An 18,284-nucleotide genomic window follows, 5' to 3' on the forward strand; every position below is an offset into this window, starting at 1 on the left:
TGTTATTTAAATCAGCTGGAAATGAGTTACCTTGCAGCCAGCTCTTGCAACACTCAAAAACTTCTTTTCCCAATACTTTCCAAAAATTTTGATAGAAGGATGGATTCAAGCTGTCGAGGCCAGATGCTTTATCAGGATGCATCTGGCTCATGGCAACTGAGAATTCTTCAAATGTCACTTCTGCTGTTAGTAGCTCATTCTGATCCTGGTTAACAACCCTAGGACACACCATATGTTCGTTCAAAGAAACTTCTCCTGGTTCTGCAAATATATTGCTAAAATATTCACGAATCAATGCACCCATCCCATCTTCATTATCAACTCGAGACCCATCATCTGTTTCCAAGAAATTAATTCTATTCATTTTTCTCCTTGTTATTGCACTTACATGAAAGTACCTCGTGTTTTCATCCCCCTCCTTAAGCCAAAACAATTTCGCCCTTTGCTTCCAATATAACTCTTCATGTAAAAGGGTCTCATTTAGACGATCTCTAGCTGCTAAAAACTCCTCCACCCCTTGTGCATCACTTCTATCTCTTAAGGAATCAATCAAAGCCTTTTGCATTTTTACTTTCTCCTTAAATTTATTGAAGAACTTTCTCCCCCACTTCCACATATAGCCAGAAACAGCAATCAACTTCGGAAGTAAATGAGACGAGGGAAGATTCTCCCAATGACTAGTTACATCCTTAACAAATGAAGGCTCCTTGAGCCATGTATTCTCGAACCGAAACCTGAACATCTTCCTTGAGATAGCAACATTAACCAATTCCAGAAAAATAGCATCGTGATCTGACACTGCTGTTGTGATGACTGTCAATTTACACAAAGGAAAAAGAGTCCACCAACCTACATTTGCAAACGCTCTGTCAAGCTTCTCTTGAACCCAGTTATCTTTACCACGGCTCTTTTCCCACGTAAAACTTCCACCTTGCAGGTCCACCTCAGATAAAGAACTTTCATCAAGAGCATCCCGGAAACCCCTCATCAAAGCTTCCGGATGTGGCTGCACCCCTTTCTTATCTGAGCTGTAGAGTAAATCATTAAAATCACCCATGATATACCATGGGAGACTTGACATCTTGGCCAACCTACAGATTAACTCCCATAATTTCCTTCTTTGAGATCGATCTGGAAAGCCATAAAAGCACGACAACCTCCATTTTTTAGCATTATTTTCATAAAACACTAAATTTATATGGTTCTGAGAGTACCCAATCATGTTGCACTCTGCTCTACTCTTCCAAAGCACAGCAAGACCACCACTCCTCCCAACCCCATCTACTGAAAAACATTGTGAAAAACCCAGCTTAATACGGATTTCTTCGATCCTACTAGCATCTGAAATTGTTTCAATCATAAAAAGAACATTAGGATTACGATCTCTAACAAGATCGTTAAGAACCCGAACTGTACGAGCTTTCCCAAGGCCCCTACAGTTCCAATTTAGGCAATTCATTGTCCCTGGCTAGCTTGCTGAATAAGCTTAGCCAATATAGAAGAAGAAGATTCAGTGCAATCCGTTGTCAAAAGCCCAGAATCTGATTTTGTTGTGTCGAAACTGTTGTCCAGGTCCATTGTTACATTGAGCCCAACTCTTTTCCTTTTCCTTTCCTCCAAATCCAGCCCATCCAGCTCACTCGAACCCGGCCCATTAGTGAAATTTGAGATAATTTTACCCTCCACTTCTGCTCCCATAATTATCTCCCTGTTTTCAAATCCCTGATTTGACGTAGTAATCCCAACAACCTTTCCCTTATCAGGATTTCCCCCCTAAAAATGTTGTACTTGAATTTTGAAATCCATGATTTTTATCTCCTCCGAAATTACCTCCCCAACCTTCAGCCCCCTCATCCCGAAGCTACTTGCTCCGTCCTTGTGCCACCCCTCGACGCGGCGGAGCTCTGAGCCAATTCCCCCACTTACGAGTAACTCCTTCTGTACCACCTTCAATCTTCTTCTTGCAGAAGCGTTCAGTATGTGACAAAACTCCACAGACAAAGCAAAAATCAGCTAGCTTCTCGTACTTACAGTTCACAATGCATTCCTTCCTGTTTTTGCTACCGATTTTCTTCCTTCTCTTCAATGGAGATCTTACATCAACCTTGACCTTAATCCTCATGTACTCTCTCCAAATACTTGCATTATTATTTGAATCGTACATCAAGAATGTTCCAAAAAAATTACCTAGCTGTTTATCAATCGATTCCGACATAAAATCACTAGGCAAATCGTATATCTGAATCCAAAAATCCACTTCATTAAGAGGTATCTTGGTAGGATTTCCACCCACAGGAATAGTATTGGTAACGAGGATAGCACCATCGAATGACCTAGGCCCATTATTCACCATCCACTGCATATCATCATTATGGTAGAATTGAAATAGAAACAACCCCGGTGATAATATTTTAATGTTTATTCTTGTAGTTGACCGCCAGATATCCACCATCTTAGACTTCATTGCTGGAATGTTCAGATTCTTCTCTGTTAAAAACCTTCCTACCAAACATAATTCAAACTTATTACCATTCTTGATAACCTCCTCATCAAACCAGTTCTTCGTTCTCCTCATTTGAGATGTCCATGTCCCCCATTAACACATCCAGCCTACTGACATTTGTCGTTGCAGCTTACGCCTCTCACTAATCTCGTATTAGAAAAGGAGAAAAAACTCAAACCTCTCACAAATACATGGAGAGAAAATAGACCATCATTGTGTAATTATAAAAACAAATGTAAATATTTAACTATGTAATTATAATGAGTTGAACTTAATAATATAAAAACAAATGTAAATATTTAACTATGTAATTATAATGAGTTGAACTTAGGTAAAAGAAAGGAATAAATTAAATAAATAAATTTTATATAATCTTATAATTTCTAGGAATAAATCCGAGTATAATTTTGAATTATTTTGAATATATTTTTCATATTTTTATTATCAATAAAATAATTTAGACTTCAATATTGGATATGAATAAAAGTAAATATTGTAAAAAAATACAAAAATGAAATTGAATTTAATAAAAAAAAAGTTTACAAAAACGTTGTAACTTGAAGTCTTGAACGTAACACAGAACACGGAGAGAGATGAGCAAACAAACCACTTAATAAATTAGACTATAAAAGATGAAAAAGCGACGTTAGCATTACTAGTTTGTTGAAATTTGAGATGATAAAAAGAAATCGACATTATATACAAATGCCGGAAACGTTTCTTCTTTTTTTATTTTGCCAAGTCCGGAAATGTTTCTTCATCTTAATTTGAATGTGCATGTTACCAAACTACATAACAAACATGCACATATAAATGGATACATTCTTATCAGGTTTGTTACAGTGTCTATCCACAATTTTCACAACAAAATTACAAGGCATGTTAATGATAAGATAAATTACTTTCAAAATCAAATAGAACATCCTCTTGGATCTTTTGTTATATCGATGGAAGAGGCTAATTAGAACTCATTAACAAGCCTAATCACCTCTGATACAATGCTTATCATAAAGCAGAAAATGGCATCTACTGGTTTCATAGTTGCTTTCTTACTTTTTTTGTCTTCTCAGCTCCACACTCCAGCTTTAGCAATAACGAAGGTACTTCATAGTGGCGGAACCAGGATTTTAAATGTCCCGGAACTAGATCATTTTGACATTTGTATTAAATTTTGAAATACATTACTTGTTAACTTCTCAAGTTGAAATAAATTTGCTACACTAGCATTCGGAGGTCAATCTGGACTTCGCATTCCTAACTGGTTCCGCATGCATTCTTACATATATGTCACTAACTATACATGTATGATTAACATACTTTGCATGCAGCCTTATATAGTATACTTGGGAGGACATGATGAGTTTAATTCCCCGGAAATCAATCTAGCTGATCCTGAGATTCATCGACGTCGAGCACACTCACACCACCAATTTCTTTCCTCATTCTTGGGTGGAAGGTCTGTCTGTGATTTATATACACTCTGGAAATGGTTGAAAATTGAAACAGGAACCAGAAATTTTATTATTTTTATTGTATGTTTTCAACTGATTATGTACCAAGTCATGTATATTGTGTAGAATTCTGATAGAAAAAGCCTGATTTCATTTTGCAGCATAGATAAGGCCAGAGAGACCATATTTTACTCTTATGAAAAGCATATCAATGGATTTGCTGCTCTTCTTGATGAGAACCTCGCATCCGAGATTGCTAGTAAGTTATCATGTAGATTCATATTTGCCTAATGCTATTATCATTTATTACGATTAAATTCGATTTAGAAGTACTTAGTTACTAATAACTACACTGTGTAAACGTTCTATTAAGTAATAACTCAGTTAATCTTGTATCTAGAGCATCCAAATGTGGTCTCGGTTTTCTTGGATCAAGGGAGAAATTTGCACACAACACATTCATGGGATTTTCTTCTACTCGAAAGGGATGGAGTCATTAGAACTGATTCCCTGTGGAAGAAGGCCAGATTTGGTGAAGATGTCATCATTGCAAATCTTGACACTGGTACCTATTACATCTTCTTTATCACTTGTTTGTATTAATAATCTTAGGGCTTTTATCATTATAAATCAGAATTTAAGCTCAAGCAATACGATTATGTAGGCGTTTGGCCCGAGTCAGAGAGCTTCTACGGAAGTGGATATGGTTCTGTTCCAACAAAGTGGAAAGGGAAATGTAGTCCAATGATCCCTTGCAATAAGTATTAACTCCTTAGACTCTCCTTGTTTAACTAAATATGTGTTTGGAATGGCATGAACAAATTACAATAAGATGTTGGTTGCAGTAAACTTATTGGAGCCCAGTTTTTTAGCGAAGCCTACAAAAGGCACACGGGAAGATATGATTCTACTATAAACACAGTTCGCGATTTTGAAGGGCATGGAACACACACATTGTCAACGGCTGCAGGGAATTTCGTTTCTAATGCAAATGTATTCGGGCATGGGAATGGAACTGCAAAAGGGGGTTCGCCAAGGGCTCGAGTTGCAGCATACAAGGTGTGCTGGCCTCCAATGAACGGAAGTGAATGTTATGATTCTGACATCATGAAAGGATTTGATACAGCCATACACGACGGTGTTGATATTCTTTCTGTATCCCTAGGTGGCAGACCTTCCGACTACTTAAGCGATGGAATTGCTATCGGGGCTTTCCATGCTGTCAAAAAAGGTATGGTGGTGGTATGTTCAGCTGGGAATGACGGGCCATCTTATGGAACTGTTTCAAATGTTGCACCTTGGATGATAACTGTTGGAGCAAGCACCACTGATCGTGTTTTCGAAGCTTCTGTTCAGCTAAGCAGTGGCCAGCGCCTCAAGGTTGAAGACCGATTAATATCAAATTTCTTTTAATTATATGTTAACCGATGAGTAGCATTTCCCGATTAATCAATTTGTTAACAGGGAACAAGCCTCAGTAAAGCCCTGCCCCAAGTCAAGTTTTATCCACTAATAGATGCTGCAGATGCTATATTCTCCAACATATCCGTTGATGAAGGGTAATATGCATAGTCATTTTATTAGAAATTTTAAGTTAGTTCAACACTTCTACTTCAAGGGTAGATCGAAAGCGACGTTTTTGCCTTTCAACTTGGTTTTGCTCCTGGATTCAAATGAGCTTAATAGACTGACTATATATAATTTAGTCTTCTGCAATAGTGAACAGATACCTGCTACTTACTTGAACCAAAAGCAACTTTCTTATACATTTTAAGTTGACACAGTCTTGGGAAGTTGCTCCTCAAGTCTAATAATGTAAAATTACGTTTCTCCTGAAATGAAAAATTTCTGCAACTTAATTTAGGTTCTATACCGAAAGGAAGTAATGCGGTTGTACATGAATGCAGGAGGCTCTGTATGCACGGAACATTAGATCCTAAAAAGGTGAAGGGAAAGATAGTGGTGTGCCTGAGGGGGCAGACAGCGAGAGTGGGCAAGGGTGAAGAAGCTCTTACTGCTGGTGCTGCTGGAATGATTCTTTGTAATGACGCTGCCAGTGGTAATGATATTATTGCTGATCCTCACGTCTTGCCGGCATCTAACATCAATTTCACTAATGGTCTTGCTGTCTATTCCTACCTCAACTCTACCAAGTAGGATTTGTTAGATTACTTCAGTCCAGAATTTATCCATAGAAGCTTTAGTATGCATTATAACTCTACTGTTATTGCGACAGAGATCCAAAGGGATATCTTGTTCCTTCTTATACACAATTCAACACGAAACCTGCTCCCTTCGTTGCTTCTTTCTCTTCCAGGGGTCCAAACATTGTTACACCTGAAATCCTCAAGGTTTTCATTTACACACCAACAAAATTAATTATTCATAAATTGTTGTTGCTGGTAATTATGTTTATTTTATGTTTGCTATCCACATTGTAACCACATAATAATAAACATTTTCATGGTTTCAGCCAGATATATGCGCACCAGGAGTAAGTATAATAGCTGCATACTCTGAAGCAACAAGCCCCACAGGTCTAGCAGTAGATAGCCGGAGGACTGCCTTCAATTCAGAATCGGGGACCTCCATGTCTTGTCCTCATGTTGCTGGACTTGTAGGCCTCCTCAAAACACTCCACCCTCACTGGAGTGCAGCTGCAATCAGATCTGCAATCATGACTACCGGTATATAAGCACTCGCTCATTACTAAATATCCTTTTTATGTTCTTGTATCACATTATACCTATTACATATGTGCCTTTTTTACATTTATACAGCCAGAACAAGAGATAACACAGGTCATCCTGTTCATGACGATTTCAACACTGAAGCATCTCCTTTTAGTTACGGGGCTGGAGAAATACGGCCAAATCGGGCCATCGATCCTGGCTTGGTCTATGACTTGTCTATCAATCACTATCTAGACTTCCTCTGTGGCAGTGGCTATAACAGCACAATGATGAAAACATTTTCAGAGGACAAAGATTATGAATGTCCGAAGGGTGGCTTTAATCTCCTAAATTTTAATTACCCTTCCATAAGCATTCCAGGTAAGCACCTCATCAACAGTAGTTGTATGGTTACGGTTACCAGAACATTGAAGAATGTTGGTAAGCCAGGAACATACGCAGCTCGTGTTCGTCAACCATCAGGATATTCCGTGGCTGCCGAGCCAAGCGTTTTAACTTTTCAACATATGGGTGAAGAGAAGCATTTCAAATTGAATTTTAAAGCGAAATCATGCAACTTGAACAGCATATATGAGAGTGAGGGGGTCTACACTTCTGGAGTGTTGATATGGTCTGATGGCAAACACTATGTGAGGAGTCCTATAGTGATGGCTGCTTCAGCTCCTCCCTAGACTGAAGCTAGCTACAAATTTATGACTCGATTCATGTCAATAAATGTAGTAACTAATTTACGACTCCTTCTCCTGCTTATATGTGAAGCTTTTACCACATTCTCCTGTTTTACAAGATGCAATTTTATTCTCTCTTTTTTTTTCTTGCAAATTATGGATGCACATTTTTAATCTGTATACCAAACGATATACAGCTTACCTATATCTAAAAATGCATAAATACCCCTTGCTTACTGTGAACCCTAAATCTTTTTAGGCCCCAAGCTAATAAATGTTATTCAGCCATCTGGCACCAAGTCTAGCTTCTCTTCCAACCGTCCACAAAATGGCAGGTTAACCCAGAAGAACTGCCCAAAACATATAGTTACAGCTCTGTCTTTAAATATTGTACCTCCAACAAGATAGTAAGATCGTAAGGGAAAAATCATTAGGCAAGACGTACGCTAAATATGCATAAAACTTTCTAATTTATCTTGTAGGGAATTTTCTGATTACAAGGATTTCAAGCTCATCTTGTTTGAACATGAATAATCCAATAATTGGTTTCCGAGCAAATAATCTTGTATCAGACTAGGAATGCATAGTAAATTGAAAAGGTTGCTCATCTCAGACAGGTGCAAACGGAGATCAATTGGAATATATGATTATAATTCAGAGATGCACTTCCCGTCAATGTAATAAATAACTTGAGAAACTGCTTGACCAAGAGCAGCAGTCACTCCAGACAAATTTTCCAAGTATTCTTCAGAGGTCGGTTTGTCACCATCTACTATGTCAGTGACAGCTTTCATAAATATTGCAGGGACTTTCAGCAGATCAGCTACATATGCAACTGCTGCTCCCTAACCAAAAGTGAAACAAGAAATTATAGGATTGTTAAAACCATAAAAATGGTTCGCCCATGACAAGCATATACCTCCATGTCCTTAAGTGTGGCGTCATTTGCAATAATGGATGATTCATCACTTGGGCACATATCCATAGAGTCTCCAGTAGACAACTTGCCAGCCTAAAACACACAATATTTAGCTAGAAAAAGGCATCTAGACTGCGGTGAAACCTCAAGGGGATTCAGAACCAAGCATCAAACACTAATATGAAGTCAACATAACACCAAATATTATGGAAATCATATAAACCTGCTGGAAGTAATAGTGAAAGTAACTTAAATATAATACAGAAAACTATAGTTGTCCATTCCACCATTTAACTCCTATAGAAATATATTTATGATGTACCACACCTCTAGCTTGTCCAATGTTGGACAGTTGAGAGCTAAAAGCATGAAACCCTAGAGAAAAATACTAGCCATATACTTACACAACAATGTGGGAAGATACATCCTAACAAACAAATAAAGACATATATATATATATATCTAGTATGCTAGAAGGGAAACCGGAGAAAAACGCAGATGGAAAGTTCTTAAATTACAACACCAATAGATCACCAAATTAAAAAATGCTATGTTAAAGACACATACTAATGGATCCACAAACTATTTGATTTTTGATATTATGCTTCTATAGAGTGCTGACCTTTAGGTCAATGTCCTTTGACATATTAGGCGTTGCAAAAGCCTGCCGCTGACCAACTCCATAAAGATCAAACACCTGCAGAACATAGAGGGACAAAAGATGATTCATGCTGTCAACAAATGTTGAATATGAATACCGAAGCAATATAGTATAAGATCGTGGAGCAGGCTGGGTAAAACTAGTTTTACAGAATGATTCAGAATATAGGTAGCTTCTACAGTACTATTCGAGTGAAAGTGGGTCTGCAGATCTTAAGGGGAATGGGGGCTTCCCTCTTTCGATCTGATTGAGAAAACACTTTAGCTCGTCTTCGAGAACTGAATTAGGAATTAGATTCTTGCTTATTGTGGGTTGGTCATCTGTTCAATCTGGAATTCCATCTCTTATTTGGTGTATGGTACCGGTTTAAGTTCCTTTGTTCAAATAAAGATCTATGTCAATCAAGTAATTCATTCTCACTCTCTATGGAAAACGTGAAGAATTGCCATTTTCTGAGCATGCTGAATTGAAGAATACATAAAACTGATGAAAACAAGCTATGTGATGCAAAATCTATTTATTACTACATTTGAACGGTAGAAAAGCAAAAGAATTTTAAACTTACAGGGATAGGTATCCTCCTGTCATGAAAAGCTACTTCTGACACAAGGTACACATCTCCAATGCAGGCTCCTTTTGCCTGAAAACATCTAAATATTAATTTGAAAACATTTATCAAGTAAAATGATCAATTTGAAAACATTTATCAAGTAAAATGATCCATCTATGGATAGTCAATGGATAAAACCTAGAAATTGAATTACCATCAACACAAAAGAATAAATTTTAGTGATTCACTTAAGACTGCCTGCATGTGTCAGTAAGGTCATCAAATAAGATACATTTCCAATTTTTAAACTTGATAGGAAGAAGCTACAAAAATAATGAAGTTTAATTAAAGTGCTTAATAATTTCTGGCTGTAATGCCTAAATAGAAGCATACATGTATAACTCTGATTAGGAGATCTAAGAGGGTAGTTAGTAGAAGGCCCCTTACAAAATGTGCAGTACCTTAAAGCCACCTGCAGTTCCGGCATTGATGATAAGGTCTGGTTGTAATGCCTGAATAGAAGCATACGTGATGAGAGATGCACAAACTGTGCCTACATTGTCAACCCCTGGAAAAGTAAACATCAATGTACTTGTACTTTTTAGGGGACTTTACAAGTCAGATGAAAAACTGAAAGCCTAAAAATGCAAGTATTTGTTACTTAAACATATAATAGTACATCCTAATAAGCTACTTCCTACTGAGAAAATCTGCTTCACCCGTAATACTCACCTAGAAAAGCACCTATAATCTCATGTGCTAGACTAGCATATTTCTCACCTTAAAATCGTAACAGCACTGCTTAAACAAGAGCACAAATTGCAGACAAGCTTGAAATCACCATTAATTTATGTTTTCAAGTTAAGACACGAATTTAAATTGGCAATGACCACTGTAATTTAACTACATTCTTTCACGTCTTGTATATGTGGTAATGAAATGAAGAGTCCTAGCTAACTGTTGACTCAACGAAACATTTGCAATTATAACTTATATGTATACTCACCGAGAACTGGATGTTTTCCGGGCAATACAATATTGATGTGCAGACCTCTGTAAGTACCATGATATCGCACCCAAGGGACCCCAACTGGAAACCTGCATTATGTACAAACAGACGAGTGCAGACCACAATCCAATGCAGATTTTCCAATATGAGAGAGATATACATTACAAAGACTATAACTTTACAAGAACTAAATCAAAATTAAGTAGTCCAAACTTGAGATAAACGCACACAGACAGAGAGAGAGGGAGAGGGAGGGAGAGGAAGAGGGAGAGAGGGGGAGAGAGAGGGAAGGGGAGAGAGAGAGAGAGAGCGGGAGAGAGAGAGAAGGGGAGAGAGAGAGAGAGAGAGATTTACAGAGAATCAGGAGCCAAAGAAAGATGGAATTTGTGAATTAAAGGAAGAGCTTCAGTCTGCATAGCTACAAAAACCCATTAATTGAGTAAGTAAATAATTCCCAAAAATCTTGAAATACATAAAAGTAACAAGTCAACTAAGAAGAAAGGAATAGGATGAGAAGAGTACCCATAATGATGGCAATGGTGGAAATGGAACGTTTAGAAGCGGGTAATGACTCTGCCGCCGGAGGAGCCATAACCACCTCCCCCTCTTCTCTTCCCTTTGTCAAATATACACACACCAAATGATCAATGCGAGAGAGGACAAGAAAAAAGATTTATTTGGGAAGAAGATGATACTTATTTAATTTTTAAAGAGTAATTTGCGGTTTGTGTACCTGAAGTTTCGAGTTTCTGCACTCTGTGTACTCATAGTTTGATATCTAGCGAAATGCATGCTAAAGTTTGTAAAACCTTGCAAAATGCATACTTCCGTTACAATATTTTAACACCGACAATTTGCTATGCAGAAGCAGGGGTACTATGGTATTTGCACCATATACATAGTTGTCTATGTCCGGCTTTTCAATTTTTGTTATTGGGTGAGACTGAATTTTTATATATAAATTTAATAAATTACTTAATAACATTTACAGAAATTTCATAACATTCTTTTATTAAATTTTACAATAAAACATGTGTTTCCTTTATTGTTATAAAAAAACTAAGAAAATAAATTATAAAAATCGGTGCTTTATATTATTAAAAAATATACTTGCTCGCTTCAGTTTTTACCTGTAAGATTCAAACACATAGTATCCATAAATATTTCTCAAAATCATTATTTTAAAAAGCGCAAATCGGCATTATTCGATAGAGCAACCTTTCAGTGATTAATCGAATAATTGCTAATTAATCGTATTGATTACTCAGAGCATTAATCAGATGTGTTTAATAAAATAAAAAAATAATTATTTTATCAAACTAAATATAAATTTTTTTAAAATAGTGGTGTGACTAATTGGATTATAAAATCAAATCAGAAGAGTATATTAAAACGATTAATCTGGTGATTAATTGATAAAATCAATGATCTTTAGAACAGAGCTCAAAACTTATTATTAAAAATAAAATATTATTTAGGAAAATAAGTTTATAAAAAATAATATATTCAATACGTTTTATAATACACTTAAAAATTAAATTGGACAAATAATTTAGTACAAAAAGAATATAATTTACCAATATTTTTAACATAGTAGTCGTTAATGAAATTTTCTTTTACAGAAATTTGCCATTACAAATTAATTATTTGTAGTCGAATTTACTTGATTTTTTTATTTTTTTGTTCTGCACGAAAGGCAGGTAGGCAAAGCTTGAAAGCTACTATTTCCTAGATGCGGCAATTTTGGACACGACACGACTTTCATGACACGAAACGACATGAAAATTTAGTTTTTGTGTTTGCATTTTTAATACAAGACACGGAAGTACACGAACACGAAAGTACACAGTCGAGATTTAGTGTCGGTTTTGTATTTAACCTTCGAGTACACGACACGACACGACACGAAGTATACGACATAAATAAATATTATAATTAAATTTCAATATTTTTTATAAATATATGTAAAATAATAATAAATGTATGCATATTTATTTTTAAAATATTATTTGACATCATTATATTGTATAAAATTGAGATCTAAATATATATTTTTCATATATTTATAATTTTTTTACCTAAAAAACTTGTTTTTTTATTTATATTAATATTAAATTTAATATATATTAATATTCAGCTAACACGACATACACGACACGAAACGACACGAAACGAAAGTATACGAATGTACACGGATGCTAAATATGTCGGTTTTGTGTTTGACATTTAAGTACACAAAATACACGACACGAAAATATACGACACGAACGAATTGACAGGTCTACTATTTCCTCTGCCCTACATATAAATCATGCTTCTAAATCCTGATAGTTCCGATTTTATCTGATCAATCTTTGACAACATATGTGATCAAGTTCTGATTTTATCTGATCAATCTTTGACAACATATGTGATCATTGTGATTTTTCAAATTTGATTAATTTGTGAATTATACTTGACTAGCTTACGGCCCGTGCGATGCACAGGTCTTGATTAATATTTATATATTTTTAATTTTATTTCATATAATTTTATTAAAATTCTATATAAATAATTAAATACTAAATAATGATTATATAATTATAATTTCAAGTTAGGTTCAAATAGTATAAATAGTATATGATTAATGAGATTTTATTCATAAATAATAATGTAAATATTTGTTGTTGGTGAGTGAGATTCGAATCTGAAAATTTATATGTATCTTTATAAATAAAATAAATGTTTGTTGTTAAGGGGATTCGAACCTGAGAACTTATATGTATTTTTATAAATAATAATATAAATTTTTGTTGTTAACGGGATTCGAACCTGAGAACTTGTGGAGTGTATTTTTTTATTATGTGAATCTAACGGCTCTGATTATTTGATGAAGAAGATCCGACAGTCATGATGTAAAAAGATAACTAAAATGAGGGGTCAACCAAACCACAAATTATACCACATTCCGGTTATTATAGTATAGTATAGATTAGTATATTGCAAATAAATTCTTGGATACAAAATATAATATTAGTTAAATTTAAATAACTATAAATTATATAATATGAAAAAAATATTAAATTTTAAATAACTAATAAAATAATGATATTGAATAAAATATATTAATCCTGATTTTTCCATTGGTATCTCTGCCCATTAGTTCAGATAATGGATAATTACAATTTTGGTTAAAACTTTTTTTTATATTCGTAAGTCCCTCAAACATGTGCATTACTTTTTGAAGTTTAAATTGTACACGAAAACCAGTAAAAATGATAATTTAATACTAATATAAATATAACACGAGAAAATTATAATATCTTATAGTCCTTTGGTCTCATCCAATTTCTTAGAAGATCACAGAATTAAAATCACTGTCTTATATCAATAAAAATAATTATTACAAGATAAATTTACTGAAAATATTATATTTTAAGAATAATTTATTTTTTTAGTTGAATATAGCTCTTTGAAAATTTTAAAGTTTTATATCATTTTGTAGTGATAAGACCTTTTTTTTTTTGAATAAGTCATATAAGAATTAGATTTATATATTTAATTTTTGTTATGAAATAAAAAAAATTCATAATTATTGTTTAAATACAACACATATACATCCTTTTATGTATCAAAAAAAAAATTAAGTGAAAAATCTTCCCTCAAAAATTTTATAATTAAAATATATTATGTATAAATACATAAAAAATGTGAGGTTATCAGAGGAAAAAACAGACTGGACAATCAATCAAACTCACTAAAACAGGCGCACTATTTAAATTACTGATATACCCTGACTGTGTCAAAAAAAAGTTGACGGATGTGAACAGAAGTTAATGGATGTATGCTTATTGCAAGAATTCTCAAAGTTCAGTATGCTTTTCGCTAGATACTAAACTTTGGATACACAAAATGCATCAACCTGAAAATTGAGGTAAACAATGTGCAAATTACTCATTTTTAAATATTTACTTATATAAAGTTGAGCTCAATGCTCTCAGGCTCTGAGCTAATTACCTTCATTGACTTTTTAACGCTAATACACGAGAATTACATCAGTAATTATATGATTTTATCAAAAAATTATTAATTTTATTACTAAATACTCCCTCCAATTATTATTCGTGTTTGGGAGAGTGGCCAGTACGTATTTTAAGATGAAAATAAAATATAGTTTATTTTAACTATATAAAATATAGTTCTTTAACTTTTTTTTAAAAAAAATCCGAATAAAAGTTTCAATATTTTATTTTTATTCAGAAAAATAATTTTTTTAAAAAAATATTATAAAACTAAACATTTTATTCATCTTAAAATGTGTGCCGGAAACTCTCCCAAAATAATTAAGAGAGGGACGGAGGGAGTAGTAAATATACTACTGCATTTTTCACTATAAAGTTTATATATCGTGATAAATTTGGTTATATTTCATTTTAGGGTTTTTATATTGCTCATAATTTTTTATTAAAATTAATGTCAAAAACAATCTCATATTGTCAGAAGAACTTGTCATCACTACGGTACTCAGATTGTCAGAAGAACATGGAAACTACAGCAAAAGAATCATTTAAGACCTGCCCCAACTTTGAAATTTTGAGTAAATGGACACCTCCTTCGTAATAAAACTGAATATGGATGCTTCTCTAGATGATGAGCTATACGAACATAATTCTTGAAACTGATTGTCAAATTCTTACTCAACGTCTCTCTAAAGTAGCGGCAATTTAGTTGCTCACTATCTTTTTAGTTCTTACTCAACGTCTCTCTAAAGCAGCGACATATTGTGTAGTTCTTTTAATATGATTAATTGGATCATATCAAAAGGAGTGTCAATGTAGTTGCTCACTAGCTAAACTAGTGCCATTTGGTATAGAACAAATGTGAGTGATTCAGTGTCCTAGTGAAATCTCCAGCTATGTAATTTTGGACAATTTTTCTTGAATAATGCACTTGTTTCAGCTCTCGAAACAAGTGAAGGGAAAAGACATGTATTATTGATTACCATTTCACAGAATTATACTAAAGGACATGAATGTGCAGCTACAATATCAATCTTATACTTACATTAAGTAGTTTCTAAAACCTGCTGGATATCTTTATATACAACAGTTGTCCAAATCAAACAGCTATAATGACATTCAAAGTTAAATAAAAAAGAATTAGAAGAATGAAGTATCCATTACTAGCTGCTACTTGTTTGGAGCTACCATTTGGCAGCATTGGAAAAGTGTCCGGAAGAGCCATTTCACAGTTCTCTCCATTTATATAAATTTTTCTTGGAAAAGCCCATCCATTGCTTAATGTAAATGACTTCATGTCCTTCTCCAGTACTATATCTGTTGTCACTGAACCAACCTGTGTTTCATCAGCATTTAGTATATCACTGTTGTAATGTTCGAGCCCCCAAAATAGACCTACATCATCTGCATTCACAAATTACAGCAAAGCTGTGAGTAAAGATAGAAAGCAATATTTTTACTATTTAGTCGAAATTTGATAAATTTTCTTTTGAGAAATCAATAAACTAGTTTGAGTAGGACGGATGGAGTTATTTTTATTTACGTATAAACAAAGATCTAGGGGTTCTGGAAATGACATGCAAGTACCTGGAATCCCAGCAGTTGGAAGTAGTGTACTATTGAAGCTGTAAGTCAATGCAGGTTTACTGAAACCAGGATGTTGAATCAACACATTCCAATCTGAGTAACTTCTATTGTAGTTATAGTTAGAGATGGTCAGTTTCACCCTCCAGTAATCTCTGTAGTTGTTTTTAACATGCCAGTGAACTCGAAGAGGGCACATGTGATTTGTGCAACGCACTACATCAGGATTAGCAAGAGAATTTGATTGGGATGATTCTTCTTCTCTATATAACACATGGGATAAAACAACGGTGTAAATTAGAAAAGATTAGGCAACACCGAAATATTTCTTCGTATCATCCATCTGTTTTAAAAGTAATGTAACATACCTCACACATGTTGTTGCATTCTTCTGTCCAGCTGGTCGACAACCACAGGTACAACTTGGGCATGAACTAATGGTAGGACTGTAGAATGTTGAAAGTGAAGCACAACAGACCGGCGTTTTGTTAGCAATGTAACTAGAGTACGTACATGTGGATTTCCATGTTCCTGTAATAATAAAGAGCACAATGAGTTTTTAGAGCAAATTTCTTGCAATTGCACAACAGTAATTTGGAAACTAGCTCTTTCTATTGCTAGTTTGCTTCAGTTTATAAGCGATCACATGGTAATAATCTCTATCAAATAAAACTTGAGAGTACTTACTGAAAACTTGTTCTTCTCTCCTTCCTCCAATTACAGAGGAAACTGTGGGATCCGAGTCCTCAACAGGGCCACAAGTGTATCCTGGTCCAGGTGCTAATAAAGTGAGATTTAAAGGTTTGCTCTCTGTACTATTTTTATCCAAGTTTCCAACCGTGACTTCAAAAGATGAATATGACTGGAGTGGGTTAATAGCTCTGGCAGCTAGAACACCACCATGACAACAGTCGTCTAACCTGTTCTCTGGTGCACCCTCGGGCATTAGATCAGCAATAGAGGGGGTTTTCTTGCAGCAATGAGGTTGTTGATATTTGAAGGCTGTGCAATCCCCTTGCTGGGTAGCAAAAGCACCAGATATTGACCACATGATCTCATCTTTAGCCCATGTCCACCCTAGCTTCCAACCAGGCTTGCCCACAGCACGATACTGATAAAAGTTTTGGATTCTCACCCTTGCCTACAGGAAATTATTATGCTCAGAAAAACAGTAAATGGAGCATTAAAATTGGAAAATTGAAACAATATGTAATTTATCATAGTGTGATAAGAAATTGATTGTGATATAGCCACACTCGTTCAGCAACAACCATTGATTAATCATTGTCACAGAAATATTTGCAGATGTTCTGCTGAGACATAACTTCTTTTCTTTTAGAACCAACAATTTTAAGTCAGGAACCAGACAAACAAATTTGCTATTTTATGAACAGGTAGATGCGGAGTTAAAATGAACGATGAGGTGTGCATACAGTATCCGGATGTCAACAGAACAGGAATTATACAAATCAACTTCACCGGTGTTTGGAATTATGTAATGCCAAGGGTTTCCTAAGAGATGAACTTGTAATTTACAAAAGCGTGTAAAAGGATCATTGTACCAACCACATAGCCATCATCTGTATACTTGAAGATGTCAAAGGTTATTGCGATGTGTCCATTCGGATCCAGGGGGTCATAGCAATCTGCAACCAGCAAAGAATAGATAAGTTATGGTGAAATAAGTTCTTGCAAGCCTGAAACTAGAGAATCAAGAAGAGAAAGTAAGATGCCTGATAAAATGGAGTTTCCAAGTAACAAAATCAACATCAGAGAAAACCTCCAAACTTTCGGAACCTGTAACTCCATGTCCCATTCTAGTTTAGCATATTGAATTAGTGACAACATTTATATCGAATGTACGACAAAACTAGGATCTTTATAAAGTTCATTAACGACAAAAGCATCATCTGAGATCATCTTGTGGAGACCTACGGATAGCTTACATATCCGTGTCCAACATTCTTTGAAAGCTCAAGCAAGTAACTTTGTAAACATCATTAAACTATAAAAAGACAAATTCAAGCAAATGGAAGTCAGCCTGAAGATTAACTTATAGGTTGTTTTTATGTCGTACGCAAAATAAGCAACAGAACAGCAGCATCTAGTTGGCCTACTTAAAGTCCATGACCATTTTTACCATCCATTTGGAGGGTGATGACAACATAATTTATGATTAATCATTTCAAGAAAACAAATTAAATAAAAGTTCCAAGTTTCCTTTGAACTATAGAATGGTATCTAACCG

The 18,284-nt window shown here is 34.7% G+C and overlaps 4 protein-coding genes across 4 annotated transcripts; 1 reads left to right on the forward strand and 3 right to left on the reverse strand.

Annotated features, from left to right (window-relative positions):
* Window positions 1–1,861: 1,861 nt before the first annotated feature.
* On the reverse strand, window positions 1,862–2,575 carry LOC141701624 (uncharacterized). Its single transcript, XM_074505258.1, has one exon. It carries the CDS (start codon window positions 2,573–2,575, stop codon window positions 1,862–1,864), a length of 714 nt encoding a protein of 237 aa, XP_074361359.1.
* An 810-nt stretch (window positions 2,576–3,385) lies between these two features.
* Window positions 3,386–7,318, forward strand: LOC141701625 (subtilisin-like protease SBT5.4). The gene is made up of 11 exons (XM_074505259.1): window positions 3,386–3,603; window positions 3,832–3,959; window positions 4,116–4,213; window positions 4,355–4,519; window positions 4,619–4,715; window positions 4,800–5,334; window positions 5,419–5,513; window positions 5,862–6,107; window positions 6,191–6,305; window positions 6,428–6,641; window positions 6,735–7,318. The coding sequence occupies exons 1-11, from the start codon at window positions 3,502–3,504 to the stop codon at window positions 7,316–7,318; spliced, it is 2,379 nt and encodes a 792-aa protein (XP_074361360.1). The 5' UTR covers window positions 3,386–3,501.
* Window positions 7,319–7,768: 450 nt separating this feature from the next.
* LOC141701630 (5'-methylthioadenosine/S-adenosylhomocysteine nucleosidase-like) lies at window positions 7,769–11,134 on the reverse strand. The gene is made up of 8 exons (XM_074505264.1): window positions 10,977–11,134; window positions 10,809–10,872; window positions 10,452–10,543; window positions 9,907–10,013; window positions 9,461–9,535; window positions 8,857–8,931; window positions 8,235–8,327; window positions 7,769–8,160 (listed from the first exon to the last, which is right to left on the reverse strand). The coding sequence occupies exons 1-8, from the start codon at window positions 11,044–11,046 to the stop codon at window positions 7,963–7,965; spliced, it is 774 nt and encodes a 257-aa protein (XP_074361365.1). The 5' UTR covers window positions 11,047–11,134; the 3' UTR covers window positions 7,769–7,962.
* A 4,351-nt stretch (window positions 11,135–15,485) lies between these two features.
* Window positions 15,486–17,852, reverse strand: LOC141701626 (COBRA-like protein 1). The gene is made up of 6 exons (XM_074505260.1): window positions 17,834–17,852; window positions 17,603–17,682; window positions 16,724–17,177; window positions 16,405–16,567; window positions 16,040–16,299; window positions 15,486–15,856 (listed from the first exon to the last, which is right to left on the reverse strand). The coding sequence occupies exons 1-6, from the start codon at window positions 17,850–17,852 to the stop codon at window positions 15,552–15,554; spliced, it is 1,281 nt and encodes a 426-aa protein (XP_074361361.1). The 3' UTR covers window positions 15,486–15,551.
* Window positions 17,853–18,284: the final 432 nt, after the last annotated feature.

Source organism: Apium graveolens, unplaced genomic scaffold (genome assembly GCF_009905375.1).
Source record: "Apium graveolens cultivar Ventura unplaced genomic scaffold, ASM990537v1 ctg4220, whole genome shotgun sequence".
Taxonomy (NCBI): Eukaryota; Viridiplantae; Streptophyta; class Magnoliopsida; order Apiales; family Apiaceae; genus Apium; species Apium graveolens.

Bases quoted from the DNA above. Each gene is read 5' to 3' on its own strand.
- LOC141701625 (XM_074505259.1), top strand. From the start codon at position 3,502: ATGCTTATCATAAAGCAGAAAATGGCATCTACTGGTTTCATAGTTGCT. The intron at 4,214-4,354 runs GTAAGTTATCAT...TCTTGTATCTAG, and splicing joins CCTCGCATCCGAGATTGCTA to AGCATCCAAATGTGGTCTCG. The intron at 4,716-4,799 runs GTATTAACTCCT...TGTTGGTTGCAG, and splicing joins CCAATGATCCCTTGCAATAA to TAAACTTATTGGAGCCCAGT.
- LOC141701630 (XM_074505264.1), bottom strand. From the start codon at position 11,046: ATGGCTCCTCCGGCGGCAGAGTCATTACCCGCTTCTAAACGTTCCATT. The intron at 10,014-10,451 runs GTGAGTATACAT...TTACTTTTCCAG, and splicing joins CGGAAAACATCCAGTTCTCG to GGGTTGACAATGTAGGCACA. The intron at 8,932-9,460 runs GTAAGTTTAAAA...TATGTTCTGCAG, and splicing joins ACAGGAGGATACCTATCCCT to GTGTTTGATCTTTATGGAGT.
- LOC141701624 (XM_074505258.1), bottom strand. From the start codon at position 2,575: ATGAGGAGAACGAAGAACTGGTTTGATGAGGAGGTTATCAAGAATGGT.
- LOC141701626 (XM_074505260.1), bottom strand. The intron at 16,300-16,404 runs GTATGTTACATT...TGTGTTATATAG, and splicing joins AATGCAACAACATGTGTGAG to AGAAGAAGAATCATCCCAAT. The intron at 15,857-16,039 runs GTACTTGCATGT...TTGTGAATGCAG, and splicing joins TCCAACTGCTGGGATTCCAG to ATGATGTAGGTCTATTTTGG.